The sequence below is a fragment of the Chiloscyllium plagiosum genome, chromosome 22, assembly GCF_004010195.1.
Source record: "Chiloscyllium plagiosum isolate BGI_BamShark_2017 chromosome 22, ASM401019v2, whole genome shotgun sequence".
NCBI classification, from domain to species: Eukaryota; Metazoa; Chordata; class Chondrichthyes; order Orectolobiformes; family Hemiscylliidae; genus Chiloscyllium; species Chiloscyllium plagiosum.
Window position 1 is genome coordinate 57,934,896 of NC_057731.1, and position 23,320 is coordinate 57,958,215.

General features: G+C 42.0%; 1 protein-coding gene across 8 annotated transcripts in view; it reads right to left on the reverse strand.

Moving 5' to 3' along the window:
• The window catches only part of add3a (adducin 3 (gamma) a), a 272,015-nt gene that overhangs the window by 94,357 nt on the left and 154,338 nt on the right, over positions 1-23,320 (reverse strand). For all 8 annotated transcript variants that reach the window (XM_043713112.1, XM_043713108.1, XM_043713110.1 and 5 more), the window contains one exon: positions 20,577-20,790. In XM_043713112.1, coding sequence (XP_043569047.1) covers positions 20,577-20,771 — 195 coding nt within the window. In that variant the 5' untranslated portion in view covers positions 20,772-20,790. The remainder of the gene's footprint in view (positions 1-20,576; positions 20,791-23,320) is intronic.

Here is a 23,320-nt window from a genome sequence, read left to right on the forward strand (position 1 = left end):
AAGTGGAAGAGATGCGGTGGAGGGCATCGTCGATCACGTCGGGGGGGAAATTGCGGTCCTTGAAGAAGGAGGCCATCTGGGATGTGCGTTTTTGGAACTGGTCCTCCTGGGAGCAGATGCGGCGGAGTCGAAGGAATTGGGAGAATGGGATGGCGTTTTTGCAGGGGGCAGGATGGGAGGAGGTGTAGTCCAGGTAGCTGTGGGAGTCGGTCGGTTTGTAGTAGATGTTGATGGTAGGGCAATTCAATTATAGTAATTTTGAAATACTGTATGTAAAGGGGAGAGGATTAAATTCTCTTTTGCTGGAGATAGTCATTACTTGCAATTTCTGTGGCACGAATATTACTTGCCACTTATCAGCCCAAACCTCAATGGTGTCCAGGTCTTGCTGCACACAGGCATAATTTGCATTCTGAATGCATGGAGATGGTGATGGCATGTCACTTGATTATTAATCCAGAGGCCCCCAGGCTAATGTACTGGGGCTACAGGCTCGAATCTCTCTTGGCAATTGGTGAAATTTGAATTTAATAAAAAAATCTAAAGAAAAGCTAGTCGAATGGCAACCATGTAATCATTGGTAAAAACCATTGGGCTCACTAACCTGACTGGTCTGGCTGACGTGAGACTCCAGACCCACAACAATGAGACCGACAATTAACTGCCTTCTGGGTAATTAATGCTGATCCAGTTAGAGGCACCCACACCATGTGACGGAATAAAAATTGTGCAAACAACAAAACAAAAACCCTGCTTGTGATCCTATGATGGAAGAACGGTCTTTGAGTAGCTGAAGATTGTTATATCTAGGACACGACCCTGAGGAACTTCGGCAGCAGTAATTGGCCTCCAACAATGGCAACTATACTCTTTTGCATCATGTGTGATTCCAGTTTTAGAGAACTTTTTCCCCAACTTTCCTTAGGGCGGCATGGTGGCTCAGTGGTTAGCACTGCTGCATCGCAGCACCAGGGACCCAGGTTCAATTCCAGCCTTGGGTCTTTGTGGAGTTTGCACATTGTCCCCGTGTCTGTGTGGGTTTCGTCCAGGTGCTTCGGTTTCCTCCCACAGTCCAAAGATGTGCAGATTAGGTGAAATAGCCATGCATGAATAGGGGAATGGGTTTGGGTGGGTTACTCTTCAGAGGGTTGGTGTGGACTGGTGGGGCCGAAGGGCCTGTTTCCGCACTGTAAGGAATCTAATCTAATTTCCTGGATTTCAATTTTACCACCATATTGCTGTTTCATAATTTTGCTTTATTTTGATTAGATTAATTTGCATGGTAGAAATTAAAATTGAGAATTACAAATTAAAGTTCACATTTCCAGGATTCACAATTTCTGAAAATATTCAATTTGAGTTACAAAGAGTTGAATTCCCTTTAAAAAATTACTATATTGCAAAAAGAACAGTAAATAAAAACAGAAAGAACTGCAGATGCTGTAAATTGGAATCAAAAACACAAATTGCTGGACACGTTCAGCAAGTCTGGCAGCATCTGTGGAGAGAAATCAGAGTTTATGTTTTGGGTCCCTTTTATATCTTTCCCCTCACACCCTAAATCTATGCCCACTAGTTCTGGACTCCCCGACCCCAGTGAAAAGACTTTGCCTATTTACCCTATCCATGCCCCTCATAATTTTGTAAACCTCAACAAGGTCACCACTCAGCCTACGACGCTCCAGAGAAAACAGCCCCAGCCTGTTCAGCCTCTCCCTGTAGCTCAAATCCTCCATTCCTGGCAACATCCTTGTAAATCTTTTCAGAACCCTTTCAGATTTCACAACATCTTTCCGATAGGAAGGAGACCAGAATCGCACGCAATATTCCAACAGTGGCCTATCTAATGTCCTGTACAGCCGCAACATGGCGTCCCAACTCCTGTACTCAATATTCTGACCAATAAAGGAAAGCATACCAAAACGCCTTCTTCACTATCCTATCTACCTGCGACTCCACTTTCAAGGAGCGATGAACCTGCACTCCAAGGTCTCTTTGTTCAGCAACACACCCTCGGACCTTACCATTAAGTGTATAAGTCCTCCTAAGATTTGCAATCCCAAAATGCAGCACCTCCTATTTATCGGAATTAAACTCCATCTACCACTTCTCAGCCCATTGGCCCATCTGGTCAAGATCCTGTTGTAATCTGAGGTAACCCTCTTGGTTGTCCACTACACCTCCAGAAAACTTGCACTACACCTGCAAACTTACTAACTGTACCTCTTATGCTCGCATCTAAATCATTTATGTAAATGACAAAAAGTAGAGGGCCAGCACCGATCCTTGTGGCACTCCACTGGTCACAGGCCTCCAGTCTGAAAAACAACCCTCCACCACCACCCTCTGTCTTCTACCTTTGAACCAGTTCTGGTAACACCACATTTGCCAACATCCACTCTTCTGGCACCTCACCTATGACTACCGATGATACAAATATTTCAGCAAGAGGCCCAGCAATCACTTCTCTAGCTTCCCACAGAGTTCTCGGGTACACCCGGTCAGGTCCTGGGGATTTATCCACCTTTAACCGTTTCAAGACATCCAGCACTTCCTCCTCTGTAATCTGGGCATTTTGCAAGATGTCACCATCTATTTCCCTACAGTCTATATCTTCCATATCCTTTTCCACAGTAAATACTGATGCAAAATATTCATTTAGCATCTCCCCCATTTTCTGCGGCTCCACATAAACATTGCCGTGCCGATCTTTGAGGGGCTCTATTCTCTCCCCAGTTACCCTATTGTCCTTAATGTATTTGTAACAACTCTTTAGATTGTCCTTAACTCTATTTGCCAAAGCTATCTCATGTCTCCTTTTTGCCATCCTGATTTCCCTCTTAAGTATACTCCTACTTCCTTTGTACTCTTCTAGGGATTCACTTGATCTATCCTGTCTATACCTTACATATGCTTCCTTCTTTTTCTTAACCAAACCCTCAATTTCTTTAGTTAACCAGCATTCCCGATACCTACCAGTCTTTCTTTTCGCCCTAACAGGAATATACTTTCTCTGGATTCTCGTGATATCTCATTTCTGAAGGCTTCCCATTTTCCAGCCGTCCCTTTAACTGCTAACATCTGGCCCCAATCAGCTTTTGAAAGTTCTTGCCTAATATCGTCAAAATTGGCCTTTCTCCAATTTAGAACTTCAATTTTTAGATCTGGTCTATCTTTTTCCATCATTATTTTAAATTAATAGAATTATGGTCGCTGGCCCCAAAGTGCTCCCACACTGACACCTCAGTCACCTGTCCTGCCTTATTTCCCAAGAGCAAGTCAAGTTTTGCACCTTTGCTACTAGGTACATCCACATACTGAATCAGAAAATGGTCTTGTACACACTTAAATTCCTCTCTATCTAAACCCTTAACAGATTTCTTACAGATAGCTGAGATCTCCTTAAAAGTTTGTTTCTCAATTTCCCTCTGATTATTAGGGGGTCTATAATACAATCCCAATAAGGTGATCATCCCTTTATTTCTCAGTTCCACCCAAATAACTTCCCCGGATGTATTTCCGGGAATATCCTCCCTTAGCACAGCTGTCATGCTACTTCTCTTTTGCTTCCCTTTCTATCCTTCCTGTAGCATTTGTATCCTGGAACATTAAGCTGCCAGTCCTGCCCATCACTGTGCCATGTTTCTGTAATTGCTATGATATCCCAGTCCCACGTTCCTAAACATGCCCCGAGTTCATCTGCCTTCCCTGTTCGGCCCCTTGCATTGAAATAAATGCAGTTTAATTTATTAGTCCTACCTTATCCCTGCCTACCCTGACTGTTTGACTCGCTTCTGTTCTCAACTGTACTATAATTGTTTGGAACACTTAGAATCCCAAAACATTAACTGATTTTTCTCCTTAGATCCTGCCAGACCTGCTGAGCTTTTCCAGCAATTTCTGTTTTTGTTTTTGATCTACAGAATCCACAGTTCTTTCGATTTTTACCATTTTAATGTTGTTCAGGAAGTCTGATAGCAAATCCTTTGTGTTGTTCACATATCCTAGCCAAGTATGATTAGTCAAATGATGCAGCCTTTTTCATAGAAAAACCAATCCAGGCGACATGGTCAGTTCACAATGGTTTTAACATCTCTCCTGACGTCAGCAGATGACACAGCACTTGGGTCCAGCTGGACAAAGGTTTGAAATTTCCATTATCTCAATAGAAACTCATCATAGTAACATTGGCCAAGTTCTCTGGTACTGGCAGGGAATGACACTTCTCTACATCATTGTCCCATGATAGCACACAGATGATGTTAAATCCCTATGCTGACCAACTGTCTGAATTTAACGCCTGTGGCATTTGTGCCGATTATTGGCTTTGATTTCCAGCACTGTGTCCACAGGTTTTAAGGTTCTTTTTTCCTATTTCATCAAGTCCAGTTGGACAGATTCTAATCCTGCAACAGTAATGCAGAGGTAATCATAGATTGTCTTGTCTGTGATTGATATACTAGTGTTATGAAGGTCAAGGAACAGCCATGGTTATGAGTTTGAGGGAAGCAAGCCAGGAAGATAGCACGGTGAGAGATTTATTTTGGAGCCTTATATGTTTGAGAACAATGATTTTAAGTGAGAGGGGAGAGTAGTGAAATGAGTTCATATAATGGAGGAAATCTGCAACGAAATTTTAGAATATCTCAGTGGAGTTTACAGCTATTCAAGCAATGATTGTGATCCAATGCAAATACTGTGTATGAACTTAATATTAAAATCAATGAAATAATGTGGTCAACATTAGTATAAAGCTTAGGAAATCTTTTACTGGGAGAAAGTGGGAAAATGGGGTTGAGAAACAAATCAGGCATGATTGAATGGTTGAGCAGACTCTATGGGCCGACTGGCCTAATTTCTGCTCTTATGGTCTTAAAGAATGTTCTTTTAGCCACTAACAGTCTACATTAATAGCTATTCTAGCTGGATCATTATCCACTCCTTTGTCTGTCCTTTATTCTCACTCTTTGGGCTCTATTTCCACCGAGCGTTTACTTCTTACCCCCTATTCCCCACCCTGTCTTCTGCATGTAAACCAACATTTTCTGAGATACCATCAGCTTTGAGGAATGGTGGGCATGGATAGGATAAATAGACAAAGTCTTTTTCCTGGGTTTGGGGAGTCCAGAGCTAGAGGGCATAGGTTTAGGGTGAGAGGGGAAAGATATAAAAGAGACCTACGGGGCAACTTTTTCCACGCAGAGGGTGGTATGTGTATGGAATGAGCTGCCAGAGGAAGTGGTGGAGGCTGGTACAATTGCAACATTTAAGAGGCATTTGGATGGGTATATGAATATGAATAGGAAGGGTTTGGAGAGATATGGGCCGGGTGCTGGCAGGTTGGACTAGATTGGGTTGGGATATCTGGTCAGCATGGACCGAAAGGTCTGTTTCCATGCTGTACATCTCTATGACTCTGACTCTAGTGATTGCAATCTTGAGCAGTGTGCAGCCAGGTGGCGGTTCAGGAACAGTTAACTCGACTCATGGATTTTTCTTTTTCATAGGAAGAAACAACTGAATGGAGAACAGTGAGCGAAGAAGCCAAATCTGGGCTACCGGGGCTGAGAGGCTGAGGTAGCCAAAGGGCAAAATTCAGTGGGTTTGGGTCTGAATTGAGAAAGGTTTGTGCAGAAATGTGAAGGAATTTAAAATCTGACAAACTGATCAAGGTATTCTGTCACTAAGGACCAGCTAAGAGACTTTGTATCAGGTCATTAGAATATTTATTTTCATAAGCATATTTATATGGATTCAAGCCCAGCGTCTATACAGTTTATAAAGAAACAATCACAATCACAACATCGAAGAACCACTAAGAGGGGAAAGGGAATGGGAACCACTTAGACTCTTCACCTACATCTCCGTTCTCTCTATTCGTTCTGTTGTCACCCTAGAAAACGCTCCTTCTTAATTCACTCCAAAATATACATCAGAAATTCTTTCTGGCTAGCCTTTCACCTTCTGTTCACCATGACATTTCGGTAGTGAGCAATCTGCTTAGCCACAGCCTTACTTGCATCTTCCATGCTATATTTTTCATTTAAATTAATTTTCTCATTCTCACTCTGACCATTCCCCAGTAGACAGTCATCTTTGCTCTTTTACATCCAAGAAATGCATGTCTATCTCAACACCATGTAGCTATTTACCTCCAGATTTGGATGGACCACAAAACTGGATCCTGCCCTTATGTTGCCAAAATGGCTCACTATTCTATGATCTTGGAATGAAAAGAAAACACCTAACTGGTGTTCTCTATTGAATATTATTATATTAAACTATTTTTCCTCACTTCCAACAGCAAGTATTATCAGCTGAACAAAATAACCCTTAGAACTATGGAAGCAGGAAATCAGAAACAAAATCAGGAAATGCTGGAAAAAAACCAAGCAGGTCTGGCAGCATCAGTGGATGGAAAACACAATTAATGTTTGGATCCGGTGCCCCTTCAAAGCTCTCAAAATTTCAGTTCTGAAGAAGGGGCACTGGACTCAAACCATTAACTCTGCTTTCTCTCCACAGGTGCTGCCAGACCTGCTGGCTTTTTCTTGCAATTTCTGATTTGTTAAGTATTCAGAGCTCTTTGTTTACTTATTTCTAAGATTGAGACCATCAAATACTGGCTCTACTACTTGCCTTTGTTCTCCCAGCCCATCAGGGCAAACCTCCACAAAAGTGATCCTGAGGTCTTACACTGAACTCTGTTTCCATGCAGATAATTTTTTGAACAGTAAAGGAATTAAACGTTATGGTGAGAGGGCAGGTAAGTCGAGTCGAAGCCACATAAAGATCAGCCATGATCTTATTGAATGGCGGAGTAGGCTTGAAGGCCCTGATGGCCTACTCCTACTTCTTATGTTTGTGTGCCTGTCCTTATATCCCCTCTGAATTTATCTTGTTCACTTGACTCTCAACCCTATTCCAATTAAGCTGTTGACAACTCAACTCATTCTGGATTCCCAGATTAGTTGATAGTTCTCCCTTCTCAGGTATGGGTTCAGCCCTCTCCTCGAAAAACCTCTGGCCTTTCCATGTTTGCAAGGTATTGCGTAATCTCCAACTAACCTTTATCCCCAAAGCCCTCTGTTGTTATCCTCCCAATTCTGTCCCAACTTTAGTAGGACTCTGTGGCCGACAGTTCCAAAGAATCCCTCAATATCCTATACAACCATGAAGACAAATTAAACTTCGATGTTTTCTTGTCCTGTCTGCAGCCTGTGACATGGTTGACCACACTATCCTTCCAACTGCTCTCTACTATTGTTCAGCTGGGTAAGGCTGGCCTCAACTGTTTCTATTCTCAATTTGTTCCTCCACCAACACTTGTAGTGTCCCCCAATGATCTATCCTTAGGCCCCAATTTCTCACTTGCATGCTGCTGCTTGGAATGTGAAACACAGCATTGGGCACAACGTATGCTCTGACAAAACCAGATTCACCTCAACTTTCCCTCTCTTTCGCTCTCCAATTTCTCAAAACTGCTGAATCTCAATTTTAGATCGGAAGTTTCCACCATCTAAATACTGGGAAGACTGAAGCCAGTGTCTTTGGTCCTTACCAAAGTCTCTCTTCCTTGAAAAATGATTCCATCCGTCTCCCAAGCAATTATAAGCTTAAAGCAGACTGGTCAAGATTTTGATGTTGCTTTTGTCACTATGATAAGCTGTCAACCACTTAGACTGCTTATTTCCATCTCCAAAACAATGCTAAACTCATCTACTTAGTTCGTTCCTGACCAACCTTCTACATTCTACCCTCTGTAAACTTAATGGCACCTTAAAGCTTGCTATTGAGGCATACTCACCAATCAGACACTCACTGACCTAGAATGATTCTCAATTAAAATGTCTTGATTTTAAAGTTTCATTCAACCTTTCATACACCTCCATGGCCCCAGGCTGTCCCCATCTCTAATCTCCTTCCAATCCCACAAATTGAGCAGTATTTGTACTCCTCCAATGCTGGCCTCTTAAGCATTCCCAATTTTAATTCACTCCAGCAGTGAATGCAATGTCTATAGTTATCCAGGGCTGAAGCTCTAGAAATAACCACCTCCTATCTCAGGCCTCGTTATTCTCTTTAAAACCTTCACACTCTGCCTTAATAACTCCTTGGTCAGTTTGGTGTCATATTTTGTTTGAAAATATCCCTGTAAAGTGCCTTGGGATGTTTTACTATTTAAAAGACATTACAAAATACAAGATATTATTTCTTACGATAACTAATTATTGAATTTCCTATACTCTGCTGAATTTATAACATACTCTTTGCTATATTTAGATTATCGCATAACAACTTCCTATAACTACACACTAACAAAGCTTAGTGAATAATACAAGTAGTCTCTCTAAAATGGACAGAATTTTTTTTTGCAAAGTGTTACTGTTCATGGCAATGTACGCCTGACAGATAACAGTACTTAATTACATTCTTGAAATAAACGTCATTTGAATGTGCATCAACCTTACAGGACAAGGAAAATTACCTGATTGATACCAGAGATATCTTCTAAGACCTATTTTACATGTCCATACAATTACCAAATCTGTTTAATTCTTACAGAAATAGGATTTTTCCAATGTCATTTAACTACACAGGAGCATTGACAAAAAGATCATACCAGATATGAAAATCACATAGGGGTGATACTTGAAACAACTTGCAGAAAAATTGCAAAATAATGTCTAAAATTTCACTAAGAAGGTTCCATTTACTGATTTAATATGATCACAGATTCAATAAAAGATTTAAATCTTTCAGGTCAGCATCTTTTAATTTTTACTGCATGAAAGAATGCTATACTCTTGTCCAGTCTTTGGAAAAAGAGAAACAAATACAGAAGTTGCTGGAAAAGCTCAGCAGGTCTGGCAGCATCCGTAAAGAGAAATCAGAGTTAAGGTTTCAGGTCCAGTGACCCTTGCTTAGAACTGGGAAAAAGAATGAGTTATCCAAGAGGAAGTCAATTATTCTGAAGTTCTTTGTGTTACAATGAATCAACGTAAAATATACTAGTTAACAAATGTAAGGAAAAGGATAAAAACACAGAATCCTACTCACATTTCTGTAGGACTGAAATCTGTTGAACACTGGGATCCCACTGGATAACTTGCAAACACTGGATCACAGCAATAGCACTTACCTGACAATGTGGAATTTGGCCCAAGTTGCCCTCTACATAAAAAGGAGGATAAATCTAACACGGCCAATTGCTGCCCCAGTCTACTGTCGATCATTAATAAGTGATGGAAGGTGTCATCAATGCTATCAAACAATATCTACTTAGTGATAACCTGCTCACTGATGCCAAGTTCTGGTTCCACTAGAGCCACTCAGCTCCTGACCTCATTGGTTCAAACATGGTCAGAAGAGTCAAGTCCAGATGTGAGATGACAGCGACAGCACTTTAATATCAAGGCCACGTTTGAACTTCAAGGAGGCCAAACAAAAATGGATTCAATGGGAATCGGGGTGAAACTCTCCGCCTGTCATATTTGGTGCATAGGAGGATACTTGTGCTATAGAACGTCTCTCCTGGAGTTCCTCAGGGTAGTGTCCTAGGTCCAACCATCTTCAGCTATTTCATCAATAATCTTCCTTCTATCTTAAGGTCAGGAGTGGGGATGTTCACTAATAATTACACAATGTTCAGCACAATTTGTGATTCCTTAGATACTAAAGCAAGATTTGGACAATATCCGGGCTTGGGCTTACAAATGGCAAGTAACATTCGCACCATGAAAATGCCAGGCAATGACTATCACCAATAAGAGGCAATCTATCACCCCCTGACATTCAATAATGTTACCATCAATGAAGCCTCCACCATCAACATCTTGGGAGGGTATCATTGACCAGAAACTCAACTGAAGTTGGCATATAAATACAATGGTGACAAGAACAGTCAAGGGCAAGGAATGCTGTAGCGAGTAACTCATTTTCTCACCCTTGAAAGCTTGTCCACCATCTATAAGGCACAAACCAGAAGTGTGATGGAATATTCCCCATTTTCACTTCAAGCTTACAATTTCCACCCTGTTCCCACCTTCATCTGGTCCAATGATTTGGAGGAAACTGTAGCTGGCCTAATTAGTAAGTTTGTGGATGACACCAAGATTGGCAGAGTTGCGGATAGTGAGGAGAATTGTCAGAGGATACAGCAGGATATAGATCAGTTGGAGGCATGGGCAGAAAAATAGCAGGTGGAATTTGATCCAGACAAATGTGAGGTGAGGCAGTTTGGAAAGTCAAGTACAGGGGGACATTATACAGTAAATGGTAGAACCCTTAGGAGTATTGATATCCAGAGGAATCTGTGTATACAGGTCCACACATCACTGAAGGTGGCAGTGCAGGTAGATTAGTAAAAAAGGCTGCTGGCAAGTTTGCCTTCAGCAGAGGGGCACTAAGTTAGACACGTTACGCTGATACAGATCCTGTAAATGAAGACAGTTTTAGTATGGAAGGGCAAAATGTGGCAGTGCAGGCTTGGAGGGCCAAAGAGCCTGTTCCTATGCTGTTTTGTTCTTTGCTCTCATCTCCGACACCTTCCTTCCCTTCCTCAACATCTCTGTGTCCATTTCTGGGGACAAACTGGCTGGACACTAATAACCAGTATAAACTCACTGACTCCCATAATTACCTTGACTATATATCCTTACATCTCGCTTCCTGCGAAGACTCCATTCAATTCTCACGGTTTCTTTGCTTCTGTTGCATCTGATTCAATTTGGCCAGCTTCTACAAGGTATCCTCCTAAATGTCAACCTTCTTTCTTAACAAAGGATTCTCCACCACTGCAGTTGACAGGGCCCTCAGTGGTGTCCCACCCATCTCTTGCATTTCTGACCACACGCCTCTTCTTCCCTCCCACAACAGTGATAGGATCCTGCTGATTCTCATTTACCATCCCACCAGCATCTACATCCAAAGGAGCATTAGCCTTCATTTCTGCCAATTATAGTAGCTCCAAATGACACACATATTCCCCTCCCCTCCCTTGGCAGCCTTCCGGAATCACCATTCTCTGGAACTCCTTGGTCCACACTTACTTCATTCCCAACACCTCACCACACCCCCAGGTACCTTCTCATGCAATCGCAGGTGTAACACCTGCCCATTTACACTTCCTTCCTCACTTTCTGAGGTCCCAGACACACCTTCCAGGTGGAGTAGCAATTAGCCTGCACTCCTCTCAATCTAATCTACTATACGTGCTGCTCATAATGTGGTCGCCTCTATGAAACATGGACTGGGCACCGCTTTACTGAACACTTGCGTTCTGTCTGCAGAAATGACCCTGAGCTTCCAGTTACCTGCATCTTCAACACACTGTTGTGGTTCTGTTCGCCGAGCTGGGAATTTGTGTTGCAGACGTTTCGTCCCCTGTCTAGGTGACATCCTCAGTGCTTGGGAGCCTCCTGTGAAGCGCTTCTGTGATCTTTTCTCCGGCATTTATAGTGATTTGAATCTGCCGCTTCCAGTTGTCAGTTCCAGCTGTCCGTTGCAGTGGCCGGTATATTGGGTCCAGGTCGATGTGCTTGTTGCTTGAATCAGTGGATGAGTGCCATGCCTCTAGGAATTCCCTGGCTGTTCTCTGTTTGGGTTGTCCTATGATAATAGTAGTGTTTTCTCAGTCAAACTCATGTTGCTTGTCATCTGCGTGTGTGGCTACTAAGGATAGCTGGTCGTGTCATTTCGTGGCTAGTTGGTGTTCATGAATGCAGATCGTTAGCTGTCTACAAGGACAAACAGGAAGGCAGATAACGATCCGCATCCATGAACACCAACTAGCCACGAAACGACACTACCAGCTATCCCAGGTCACCCCATTCCAGGAAGGATGTGGAAGCATTGGAAAGGGTGAAGAGGAGATTTACCAGGATGTTGCCTGGTGCCTGGTCTGGAGGGAAGGTTTTATGAGGAAAGGCTGAGAGACTTGGGTCTGTTCTCATTGGAAAAGCGGCAGCTAAGGGGGGGGGGGGAAGGATTTGATAGAGACATACAAGATGATCAGAGGATTAGATAGGGTAGGCAAAGAAATACTTTTTCCTAGGATGATAACATCAGCTTGTATGAGAGGGCATAACTACAAATTGAGTGGTGAAAGATTTAAGACACAGATGTCAGAGGCAGGTTCTTTACACAGAGAGTGGTAAGGGGGAGGAATGCCCTACCTGCTAATGTAGTCAACTCAGCCACATTAGGGAGATTTAAACAATTTTTAGATAAGCACATGGATGATTTTGGGATAGTGTAGGGGGACGAGCTGAGAATAGTTCACAGGCCGGCGCAACATCGAGGGCCGAAGGGCCTGTTCTGTGCTGTATTGTTCTATGTTCTAACAGCACTGTCCACCTGGGTGACAACTTTCTGGGATCTATGTACATGGACTCCAAGATCCCTCTGCACATCCACACGACCAAGAATCTTTCCATTGACCCAGTACTCTGCCTTCCTGTTATTCTTCCCAAAGTGCAACACCTCACATTTAGCTGCATTGAACTCCATTTGCCACCTCTCAGCCCAATTCTGCAGTTTATCCAAGTCCCCCTGCAACCTGTAACATTCTTCCAAACTGTCCACTACTCCACCGACTTTCGTATCATCTACAAATTTAATAATCCATCCACCTATGCCTGCGTCTAAGTCATTTATTAAAATGACAAACAGCAGTGGTCCCAAAACAGATTCTTGTGGCATACCACTAGTAACCGGACTCCAGGCTGAATATTTTCCATCAACCACCACTCGCTGCCTTCTTTCAGAAAGCCCGTTTCTAATCCAAACTGCTAAATCACCGTCTATTCCATGTCTCTGCATTTTCTCCAACAGCCTACCATGTGGAACCTTATCAAAGGCTTTACTGAAGTCCATGTACACCACGTCAACTGCCCTACCCTCATCTATATGTTTGGTCACCTTCTCAAAAAACTCAATGAGGTTTGGGGGACATGACCTGCCCTTGACGAAACCATGTTGACTATCTGAAATCAAATTGTCGCTTGCTAGATGATTATAAATCTGATCTCTTTTATAATCCTTACCAAAACCTTTCCTACAACAGAAGTAAGGGTCACTGGTCTATAATTATTTGGGTCATCTCTACTGCCCTTCTTGAACAAGGGCACAAACATTTCCAATCCTCCAGTCCCCTGGTACCAAACCTGTAGACAATGACGACTCAAATATCAAAGCCAAAGGCTCTGCTATCGCCTCCCTAGCTTCCCAGAGCTATTTTGTTGTCACACCTTTCCACATTTTTCCTTCAAATGCATCATATCTCACTTTCCACATTAAATTTAATGTGTTGCCTCTTCTCCCATTCTAATGTCCATACCCTCTTGAAGTCAATCAGTATTCTCCTCAGAATTCACAATTTTCCTTGGTCGACTGCAAATTTTGAAACCATGCCAGATATACCCGAATCCAAGTTAATATATATCAAGGAAAGTGGTGGTCCTGGAAAACATAATTATATGTTTTCCCCAGTCCCAAAAAGAACAATCATTCACTGTTTAACTTGGCACACTTAGAAACTCCAGAATGTCAAAGGCAAATTGCATTTAACTAACTTGAATAAGTTTTTGTTTAGATAATAAAAGTTTAATGAAGGTAACAACAAAGGTGAAAAGATATTATTTCATTGGAAGCATTTCACTCGAATGATACTTCGTATTGAGAGACTGAGATATCAACAAAATCTAAATTGGTTGGGACTGTACTCACTGGAGTTTACAGGAATGAGGGGTGATCTCATGGAAACATACAGGATTCCTAACGGGCTGGAAAAGGTAAATATTGAGGAGGTACTTCCCTTCATGGGACAGTCTAAGAGCAGAGGACATCGTCTCAGAATAAAGGGGTGTTATTTTAGGACTGAGATGAAGAGGAATTTCTTCTCACAGAGTTGAGGGCGTTTGAAACTTCTATCCCTTCAACTCTGGGGCAAGAGTCATTGTGTCTATTTAAGGCGGAGACAGATTCTTGATCAGTAAGGGAATCAAAGCTATGGGGAAAGGACAGGAAAGGAAACATGAAGAGTTTTGAATCAGCCATGATCTTACTGAAAAACACAGCAGGCTCAAAAGGAAGTTGCTGATTAGGGAATACAACCTCTAAGATTTCCAAAAAGATGGACAGATTTTTTAGACATTAAAGAAATAGAAGAATAAGATAGAACACTATGGCAGAAAAAAACCCAAGAAAGGCGGAACACAGTTCTACCTTTGTACTGTGCTATCTGTCACTCTTCCAACTTTGTAACTGCCACTGCCCCATTTACTATGCGAGATTCAACTTTGCGGTGACTATTGGTTGGTACTTTCTCAAACAGATGAACAAAAGGAGAAGGCCAATCAGCTCACTGGACTGAAATGTTTTGCAATCAACAAGTGGGATTAAGTTGATTGGAAATTTAAATATATTGGATGAGCTTTTATCAAAGATTTTTTAAAAACATAGCAAAGCCACATTAGATGCTTAAAACTTAATTTTATTTCATCTCAACATAAAAATATAGAAAACAGGAACTGGAGTAGGGTCCTTCAAGCCTGCTCCACCATTCAACATGGTGGGCGGCACGGTGGCACAGTGGTTAGCACTGCTGCCTCACAGCGCCAGAGACCCGGGTTCAATTCCCGACTCAGGCGACTGACTGTGTGGAGTTTGCAAGTTCTCCCCGTGTCTGCGTGGGTTTCCTCCGGGTGCTCCGGTTTCCTCCCACAGTCCAAAGATGTGCAGGTCAGGTGAATTGGCCATGCTAAATTGCCCATAGTGTTAGGTAAGGGGTAAATGTAGGGGTATGGGTGGGTTGTGCTTCGGCGGGGCAGTGTGGACTTGTTGGGCCGAAGGGCCTGTTTCCACACTGTAAGTATTCAAATCAAATCTAATCTAAACATGATCGTGGCTGATTATCTAGTCAGTGCCCTGTTCCTAATTTAGTCCCATTCTCTTGGATCCTTTAGTTCTAAGAACTATATCTAATCTCCTTCTTGAATAGCAACACGGTGGTTCCATGGTTAACACTGCTGCCTCATACTGCCACGGACCAGGTTCAATTCCAGCCTAATTGACAGTGTCTCCTCATATCTTGCATGGGTTTGCTCCCGTTTCCTCCCACAGTCCAAAGATGTATAAGTTAGGTGAATTGGCCAAGCAAAAAATTGCCCCATAGTGACCAGGCTCGATCTAGTCTACTGCATTCACTACTCACAATGTCGTCTCCTCTAAATTGGGGAAACAAAGCGTAGACTGGGTGAATGCTTCGCAGAACACCAATGTTCTGTCCACAAAAAAATACCATGAGTTTCCAGTTCCTGCCACTTCAACAGACCACCTTGTTGCCTGGTCAACATCTGTCTCAGGCTTGCTGCAGTGCTCCAGCAAAGCACAGTGCAAGCTGAAAGAACAGCACCTCATTTCTGCATGGAAACTCTACAGCCTTCTGGACTCTAATGAGTTCAACAATGTTAGGGCTTGAGACACCTTCTCCCATGTCCTTACTCCAACCTCCACACAACAGGCCTTGTTATGTTCTTATTTGAAAGAGAACACATACAAAGTGGCCAACAGCAGCAGCTACCTCGAAGACTGGGAAAACTTTAAAAGGTCAACAGAAAGCCACAAAAACAGCTATAAAGAAAAGTAATATAGAACATGAGAAAAAGCTAGCACAGAATATCAAGGCAGCTAGCTACAATTTCTATAAATCTATAAAAAGAAAAACAGTGGCTAAAGTAAGCTTGGTTCTTTAGAGGATGAAAAGGGGCATTTAATTATGATATGATGAAATGGCTGAGGCATTGAACAGGTATTTTACATCAGTTTTCACATTGGAGGACACTAATCACATGTCAGAAATTGCCAAAGAGATGCAGGTTGGTGAGGACCTAGAAACAATCATTATTGCTGAAGAGATAGTGTTGGGCAAACTAATGGAGCTAAGGATAGTTAAGTCTCCTGGCCTTGATGGAATGCATCCCAGGGTTCTAAAAGAGATGGCCGGAAAAATAACAAGTGCATTGGCGGTAATTTTCCAAAATTCGCAAGACTTTGGGGGCAGTTCCAGCAGATTGGAAATCAGCAAATGTGACACCACTGTTTAAAAAGGGAGGTACATAAAAGACAGGGAATTATAGACCAGCTTAATCTCTGAAGCAGGGAAGATGCTGGAGTATATTAACAAGGAAGAAATACAAAGGCATCTTACAAAGATAGAAATTGTCCTGTTGGGCAGACGTAGCATGGGCTCATGAAGGATAGGTCATGCTTAACAAATTTTTTGAAATTCTATGGAGATATTACGAGCAAGGTGAACAATAGGGACCCAGTGGATGTGGCGTCCCACGATTTCTAAAAGGCCATCGACACGGTTCTGCACAAGAGGTTGCTGCAGAAGATAAAGATGTATGGCATTACGGTTAAAGTATTAGCAAGGATAGAGGATTGGTTGATTAACAGAAAACAGAGTGGGGATAAATTAGTGCTATTCTGGTTGGCAATCAGTAACTAATGGTGTGCCTCAGAGATCAGTATTGGAACTGCAATCATTCACAATTTATATAGATGATTTGGAGTTGGGGACCACGTGTTGTGTGTCAAACTTTGCAGATAACATTAAGATGAGTGGCAGAGAAAGGTGTGCAGAGGACTATGAAAATTTGTAGAGGAACATGGATACATTGAGTGAGTGGGCAAAGGTCTGGCAGATAGAATACCAAGTTAATAAATGTGAAGTCAGCCATTTTGGTAGGAGTAACAGTTGAATGGTGAAATGTTGCAGCATGCTGCTATGCAGAGGTACCTGCAGACCTTGTGCATGAATCACAGAGGTCTGCAGGTACAACGAGTAATTAGGAAGGCAAATGGAATTTTGTCCTTCATTGCGAAAGGGATTGAGTTTGAAAGCAGGGAGGTTATGTTGCAGCTGAAAAGGGTGTTGATGAGGCCACACCTGGAGTACTGTGTCCAGTTTTGGTCTCCTTACTTGAGAAAGGATGTACTCTCACACTGGAGGGGGTGCAGAGGTGGTTCACGGGGTTGATTCCGAAGTTGAGGGGGTTGGCTTATGAAGCGAGACTGAGTGGATTGGGATTATATTCATTGAAATTTGGAAGAATGAGTGGGGAATCTTATAGAAACATATAAAACTATGAAGGGAATAGATAAGATAGAAGTAGAAAGGATGTTTTCACTGGCAGGTGAAACTAGGACAAGAGGGCATAGCCTCAAAATTAGGGGGAGCAGATTTAGGACTGAACTGAGAAGGAACTTCTTCACTCAGTCTTGTAAATCTTTGGAATTCCTTGCTCAGCGAAGTTGTTGATGCTACTTCAGTAAATGTTTTTAAAGCCAAGATAGAGCTTTTTCTTTTGAACAATAAAGGAATTGAGAGATACGGTGTATGCGAGTAAATGGAGCTGAGTCCATGAAAAATTCGCCATAATCTATTGAATGGCCTACTCCTGCTCCAAGTTCTTATGCTCTTATCACATGACCTGCTATTACACACAAGCCATTGTTAGCCACTAATAGTCCCCACTAGTAGCTATTCATTCACCTAGGCTGGTTGTTATCCATTCCATTGAAACGTAAGGCAAAGGAGCAAACATTAGGCCATTCAGCCCATTGCGTTTGCTCAACCTTTCAATCATGGCTGGTAAGTTTCTCAACCACATTATCCTGCTTTCACCCTATAACCCTGGTCCCCCCGATACTCTAGAACCTATCTCAGCCTTAAATAGACTCAATCACCTGGCTTCCACAGCTTTCTGTGGCAGTGAATTCCTTTGATTCACCACTCTTTGACTGAAGGAGCAGCTTTTCTCCATTTGCAAAGGTCTTCCCTTTGCTCTAAAGCTATGCCCTCAGGTCCTAGTCTCTCCTACCAATGGAAACATCTTCCCAACATCTACTCTGACCAGGCCATTCAGTATTCTCGCTGTTTCAATTAGATCCACCCGCTCCCTCTCTCTTCCCCCCCCCCCCCCCCCCCCCGCCTTCTCCACTCCAACTATAGATCCAGAGTCCTCAAACGTTCCTCATATGTTCAGCTTTTCATTCCTGGGACCATTCTTGTGAATCTCCGAACATGCTCCAGAGCCAGTACATCCTTTGGGGCCCAAAACTGTGCACAATACTCCAAATGTGGTCTGACCAGAACTTTATAGAGCCTCAGAAGTACATCCCTGCTTTTATATTCCCGTCTTCTCAAAATAAATGCCATCATTGCATTCGCCTTCCAAACTACCAACTCAACCTGCAAGTTTACTTTGAGAGAATCCTGGACGAGAACTCCCAAATCGCTTTGCACTTGCAACTTCTTAATTTTCTCCCCATTTAGAAAATAGTCCATGCCTCGATCTTTCCTACCAAAGTGCATGGCCTCACACTTTCCCACATTGTACTCCATCTGCCACTTGTTTGCCAACTCTCCTAAACTGTCCAAATCCTACTTCAGCCTCCCCGCCTCCTCAATGCTACCTGCCCCTCAAATATCTTTGTATTGTCAGCAAAGGAAGCCAGAATGCCCTCAGTTCCCTCAACCAGATCCTTAATGTATAAAGCAAAAAGTTGTAGTCCCAACACGAAGTCTTGCGGTATACCACTTGTCACCGGCTGCCATCCTAAGAAGGACCCTTTTACCCCCACTTGCTGCTTTCTGCCAGAAAGCCAGGCTTCTATCCATGCTAGCAACTTGCCTCTGACACCATGGGCCCTTACCTTACTCAGTAGCCTCTTGTGTGGCACCTTGTCAAAGGCCTTCTTGAAGTCTAGGTAAATAACACCCATTGGCTCTCCTTGGTCTCACCTGTTCATTACTTTGCCTGTTCAACTGTTCTTCTCACTCTTAACAAAATGTTAGCTCTGATTTCTCTCCACAGATACTGCCAGATCAGCTCAACTTTTCCAGCAATTTCTGTTTATGCTTCTGATTTCCAGCATCCACAGTTCTTTTTCTTTTTGTGGTGTTAAAAAATAACCTGTTTTGCCTGGGAGATAACTGTATAACCTCAATTACCTCTGGAGACCATCTTCCAATATAGTTAAATGGAGCCATTTGGAGATATTTTTAAACTTATTTTCTGCACAATGGAATGGCTGGAAAGGTACTGAAAGTGCTATGACATGGTGATAAAGCATGTAACTAGAATAATATTAACACCAGGGACTGTGTGCCACCGAGAGACTGGGATTTTCTCCATTAGTTTGGCTTCGTGAGACCAGTGCCATGGATCTTCCCTATTGAGGACTGAGGTTTGAGGAGCGGTACCGTGGCAACTGAGATAGAGCTCTGAGTGCTAACTATCACCCAGGAGTGCCTGATGGAAAGAAGGCAATGAGACTTGACTGAAAATAACAAATGCTGGAGGTCACAGCAGGTCAGCGAGCATCCATAGTGACAGAGAGCAAGCTAACGTTCTGTTGCCACCTCGCTATGATCGCCAATATTTATTGTTTTCAGTGCTAATTCCAGAATATGCAATAATTTACTCCTACATTGTGTAGGCAATGAGACTGAGATGGAAATGTGTTGCTGGAAAAGCGCAGCAGGTCAGGCAGCATCTAGGGAACAGGAGAATCGACGTTTCGGGCATTAGCCCTTCTTTCTAGGCAATGAGACTAGCTTGTTGAATATGTCAAAAGTAGTTCAAGTTAATAGATTCACTCATTATTTTGCATACATCTAAATTAGATTATGATACTATATTTGCTCTATATCAAAACACATGTATTGCTTTCAGCTGAACAATTACAATCACACAGGAGGACTATGTTCAGTTCTGACCTCCATATTACAGAGCAATATAGAGGTATTGGAGAAGGTGCAAAAACAGATTTTAAAAAATAATGATGAAACTAAAGGTTGTAACTATCAACAAATAAGGAATCTACTGGGGCTTTTTTCTATAAAAGAAGAAATGCTGGAAGTTGAGCTGATAAAAGGTTATGCAGGGGTTTGATAGGTAACATGTAGAGATCATTTTCATTGTGGGCAAGTCTGACACTAGGAATCCTAAATATACCCAATCATCAATGAAAGATTCGGGAGAAAGTTCATCACTCTGAAATGAGCAGAAAATGGAATCTGCTACCACTGGAAATAGGATACAGGCATTTATTCAAAAGGAAGACAAGTTCCTTCAGGGTCATTGGGTCAAATCCTGGAACTTTGTCCCTGACCACATTGTGGATATACCTATACTAAATGAACTGCAGCAGTTCTAGACAGCTCACCAATACCTTCTCAAGGTCAACTAGGAATGGCTAATAAATGCTGGCCCAGCATGTGATGCCCATGTCCTCTGAGTGAATTAAGAAACTAACTTTATAGGGGAGAAAGGAACAAAAAGGTACATTGATAAGGTGAGAACGAATGAAATGGGGAGCAGGCTTGTTTTCTGTGCTGTAAATTTAAATCAGTTAGTAGGAAACTATTACTTTTATCTTTTGCAAAAACATAGTACAACATTTTAAAATAGTCTACCTCAATTTAAAGCTCTAAGAGACATCTTTCTCAAGGAAACTCCATAAATTAAATCCAAGGCAATATCAATTCTTCGAACAGTACTTACAGGACTTTGCAATATTTGAGAAACACGCTTCCTTTGTTCCATCAGGTTGAAATCCTGTCGCAAATCTGGTGACATGTTTCTCTCACGAATATAATCAGAGTCATTTTCATTGATGCGGTCAAAATAGCTCCCTTTATGAATCTCACTGGGTGGGGGAGGGGAAGTTACTACGTCCTGGTTGGTATCACCACTCATTGTCACTGTTGTTTAGTATCTGTTAACATACAATCAAGAAACAAGTAGGTTGATAATACTATTGCACCAAAATCACAAATAAAAAGACAGTTGAAAAAAAAGCCCTCCAGTTTTGGTTTCTAACACAATATCATAGATAATTAGGCCATCTTCCTTACATTACATTAACTGTTTAATTGCTTAATTCCCCCCACCACACAGTTGCTTCATTTAAGGCACCCAGCTGATCATCTCCAGCTGTGACTTCTTACATTTTTATTTCACCTATTTTCTTTTCAAACTATACAAGGATGTTATTACACACCCCTGGAGCAGATAAGACTTGAACCTGGGCTCCAGGACTTTTGTGGCGCAGCGATAGTGACCCTAACGCTGAACCAGGGTACTAGCAATAATTGGAAAATAGCAATTGTAAGGGGGAAAAGGTGCAAAGACCAGGACGGATAACCAGGAACAGTGGATTTTTGAAGGAATTTGATGTGGTCTTATACACACGATAGTTATGCAAGATTAGGACTCATGGGTTTGGACGTAATACATCAGCATGGGTTGAGGATTGGCTAACAAACGGATAACAGTAGGAATAAACAGGTCATTTTCTGTACAGGTCGCAGCTATTTAGGTTTGACATCAATGACTTGTAAGAAGGGTCTAAATGCAATATGTGCAGATTTTCTGATGTTTCAAAGCTAGTTGGGGAGGTAAACTGTGAAGATGATGCAAAGAGGCTGTGAAGGGAGACAGGTGGCAATATTACCAAAAAGAGCAATGTTGCTGAAGCTTGGGGGCTTGCACTCATCAGACAAATGAAAAAATATCAAATTCAGACTGATGGAGGTGGGCAAAAATGATGGTGTATAGGAAAAATGAGAAAAACATAAGCAGCAATTGTCAGTGAGCATATGATTAATGCATTTTAAAGCAGTAACAGATTCTAAGGACAAGGCAGATGATTGGTTTTGATGTTAAGGTTCAGATAGGATCGTATTGATTAGTGGAGTAGATTTGATACATTCTAGACTTACTTATCCTCCTATTTCTTAACACGTTATGGCTTGTCCAATCTATGAAACTTAGGTAGGAACAATGTTAAAATTGATGCTGAAGTGGAAAGGAGTTTTAAGAAATATAGGGAAACCCGTGAATAGCACAGAAAGAGAAGATACTGTGGACGGAAAATGAATCCCAGGAGATAGTACCAGTTTGATTAGAAGACTGAAAGAATTATAATTAGTTTAAATAGGTTGGAACAGAAATCAGAAATTAAATTCTCATTTTTAAATGTAGTTGTCCTCCTCCAAATGATATGAATGAAACATTTTGCTACCATTTACTTCTAAATGCTGTTTGGTTCCACAGTGCTCCAAAGAAAATGAGGAGTTTGATTCAAATTTATACCAATATTCTTTCATCAGATTAGATTCCCTACAGTGAGGAAAGAGGCCATTTGGCCTGTCAGAGCAGGTCAGGCAGAAGGCTCGCTGGACCCGAAATGTAAATGCTGCTTTCTCTCCACAGATGCCACCAGATCTGCTGAGTTTCTCTGGCATTTTCTGTTTTTGTTTCAGATTTCCAGTATCTGTCGATCTTTGTCCACATCGACCCTCCAAAAGAGTAACCCACCCAGACCCATTTCCTCTGACTAATGCACCTAATACTATTGGCAATTTACATGGCCAATTCACCTGACCGGCACATCTTTGGACTGTGGGAGGAAACCGGAGCACCTGGAGAAAACCCACGCTGACATGGGGAGAATATCTGTGTGGAGTTTGCACAGTCGCTGGAGGCTGAAATTGAATCTGGGTCCCTAGTGGTGCAAGGCAGCAGTGCCATCGTGCCACCCCATGATCTTTGATACAATGCGGTGAACACGGGATTCAACTGTACAAGAAATACTAATATCACCTTTCTAATCTATTATTTACTTTCAAATCAACCTGTTCAGAAATGTTATCACACATCTTCAGAAACCTCGATCCCAGGCTCTTGTTCTTACAGGGTGGACACTACCACTGAGCCACAACAGCCCTTTTCATGTATAGTAGGTATTTCCCTAATCGAACTGCTCAGATAGATGTTATTACAACTCTAGAGAAAGTAGGGCTTGAATGGAGATGTAAGGACATTACCACTACACCAATACGGCCCTTTTCATGTATTATAGTATTTTTCATCACCTATTTACATGTATTATGATGGAATTCTTGGACTTTAAACTGGATCTTCTGGCTCGCAAGTAGGGGCACTATCACTGCACAAGGAACCCTTTCTAGTTATGGTAATTTTGTTATACAAGCAATTGTTCAAATCAACCCATCGCAGGGATGTCATTACACACCCTTGGTAGGGACATTACGACTGCGCCACATGATCCCTTTTTATTTATTGTAGGAGGTTTTTTTTTTAAACTTGAAGCCATAAGACTTCATTGTATCCTGAATCAATGTTGAGGACTCCTGTGGCAAACTCTAGCTTTCTAACCCTGAATGTTATTTGCTATTTTCCAACCTATTGGATTATTCCAGAATGTAGGGAATTCTGGAAAA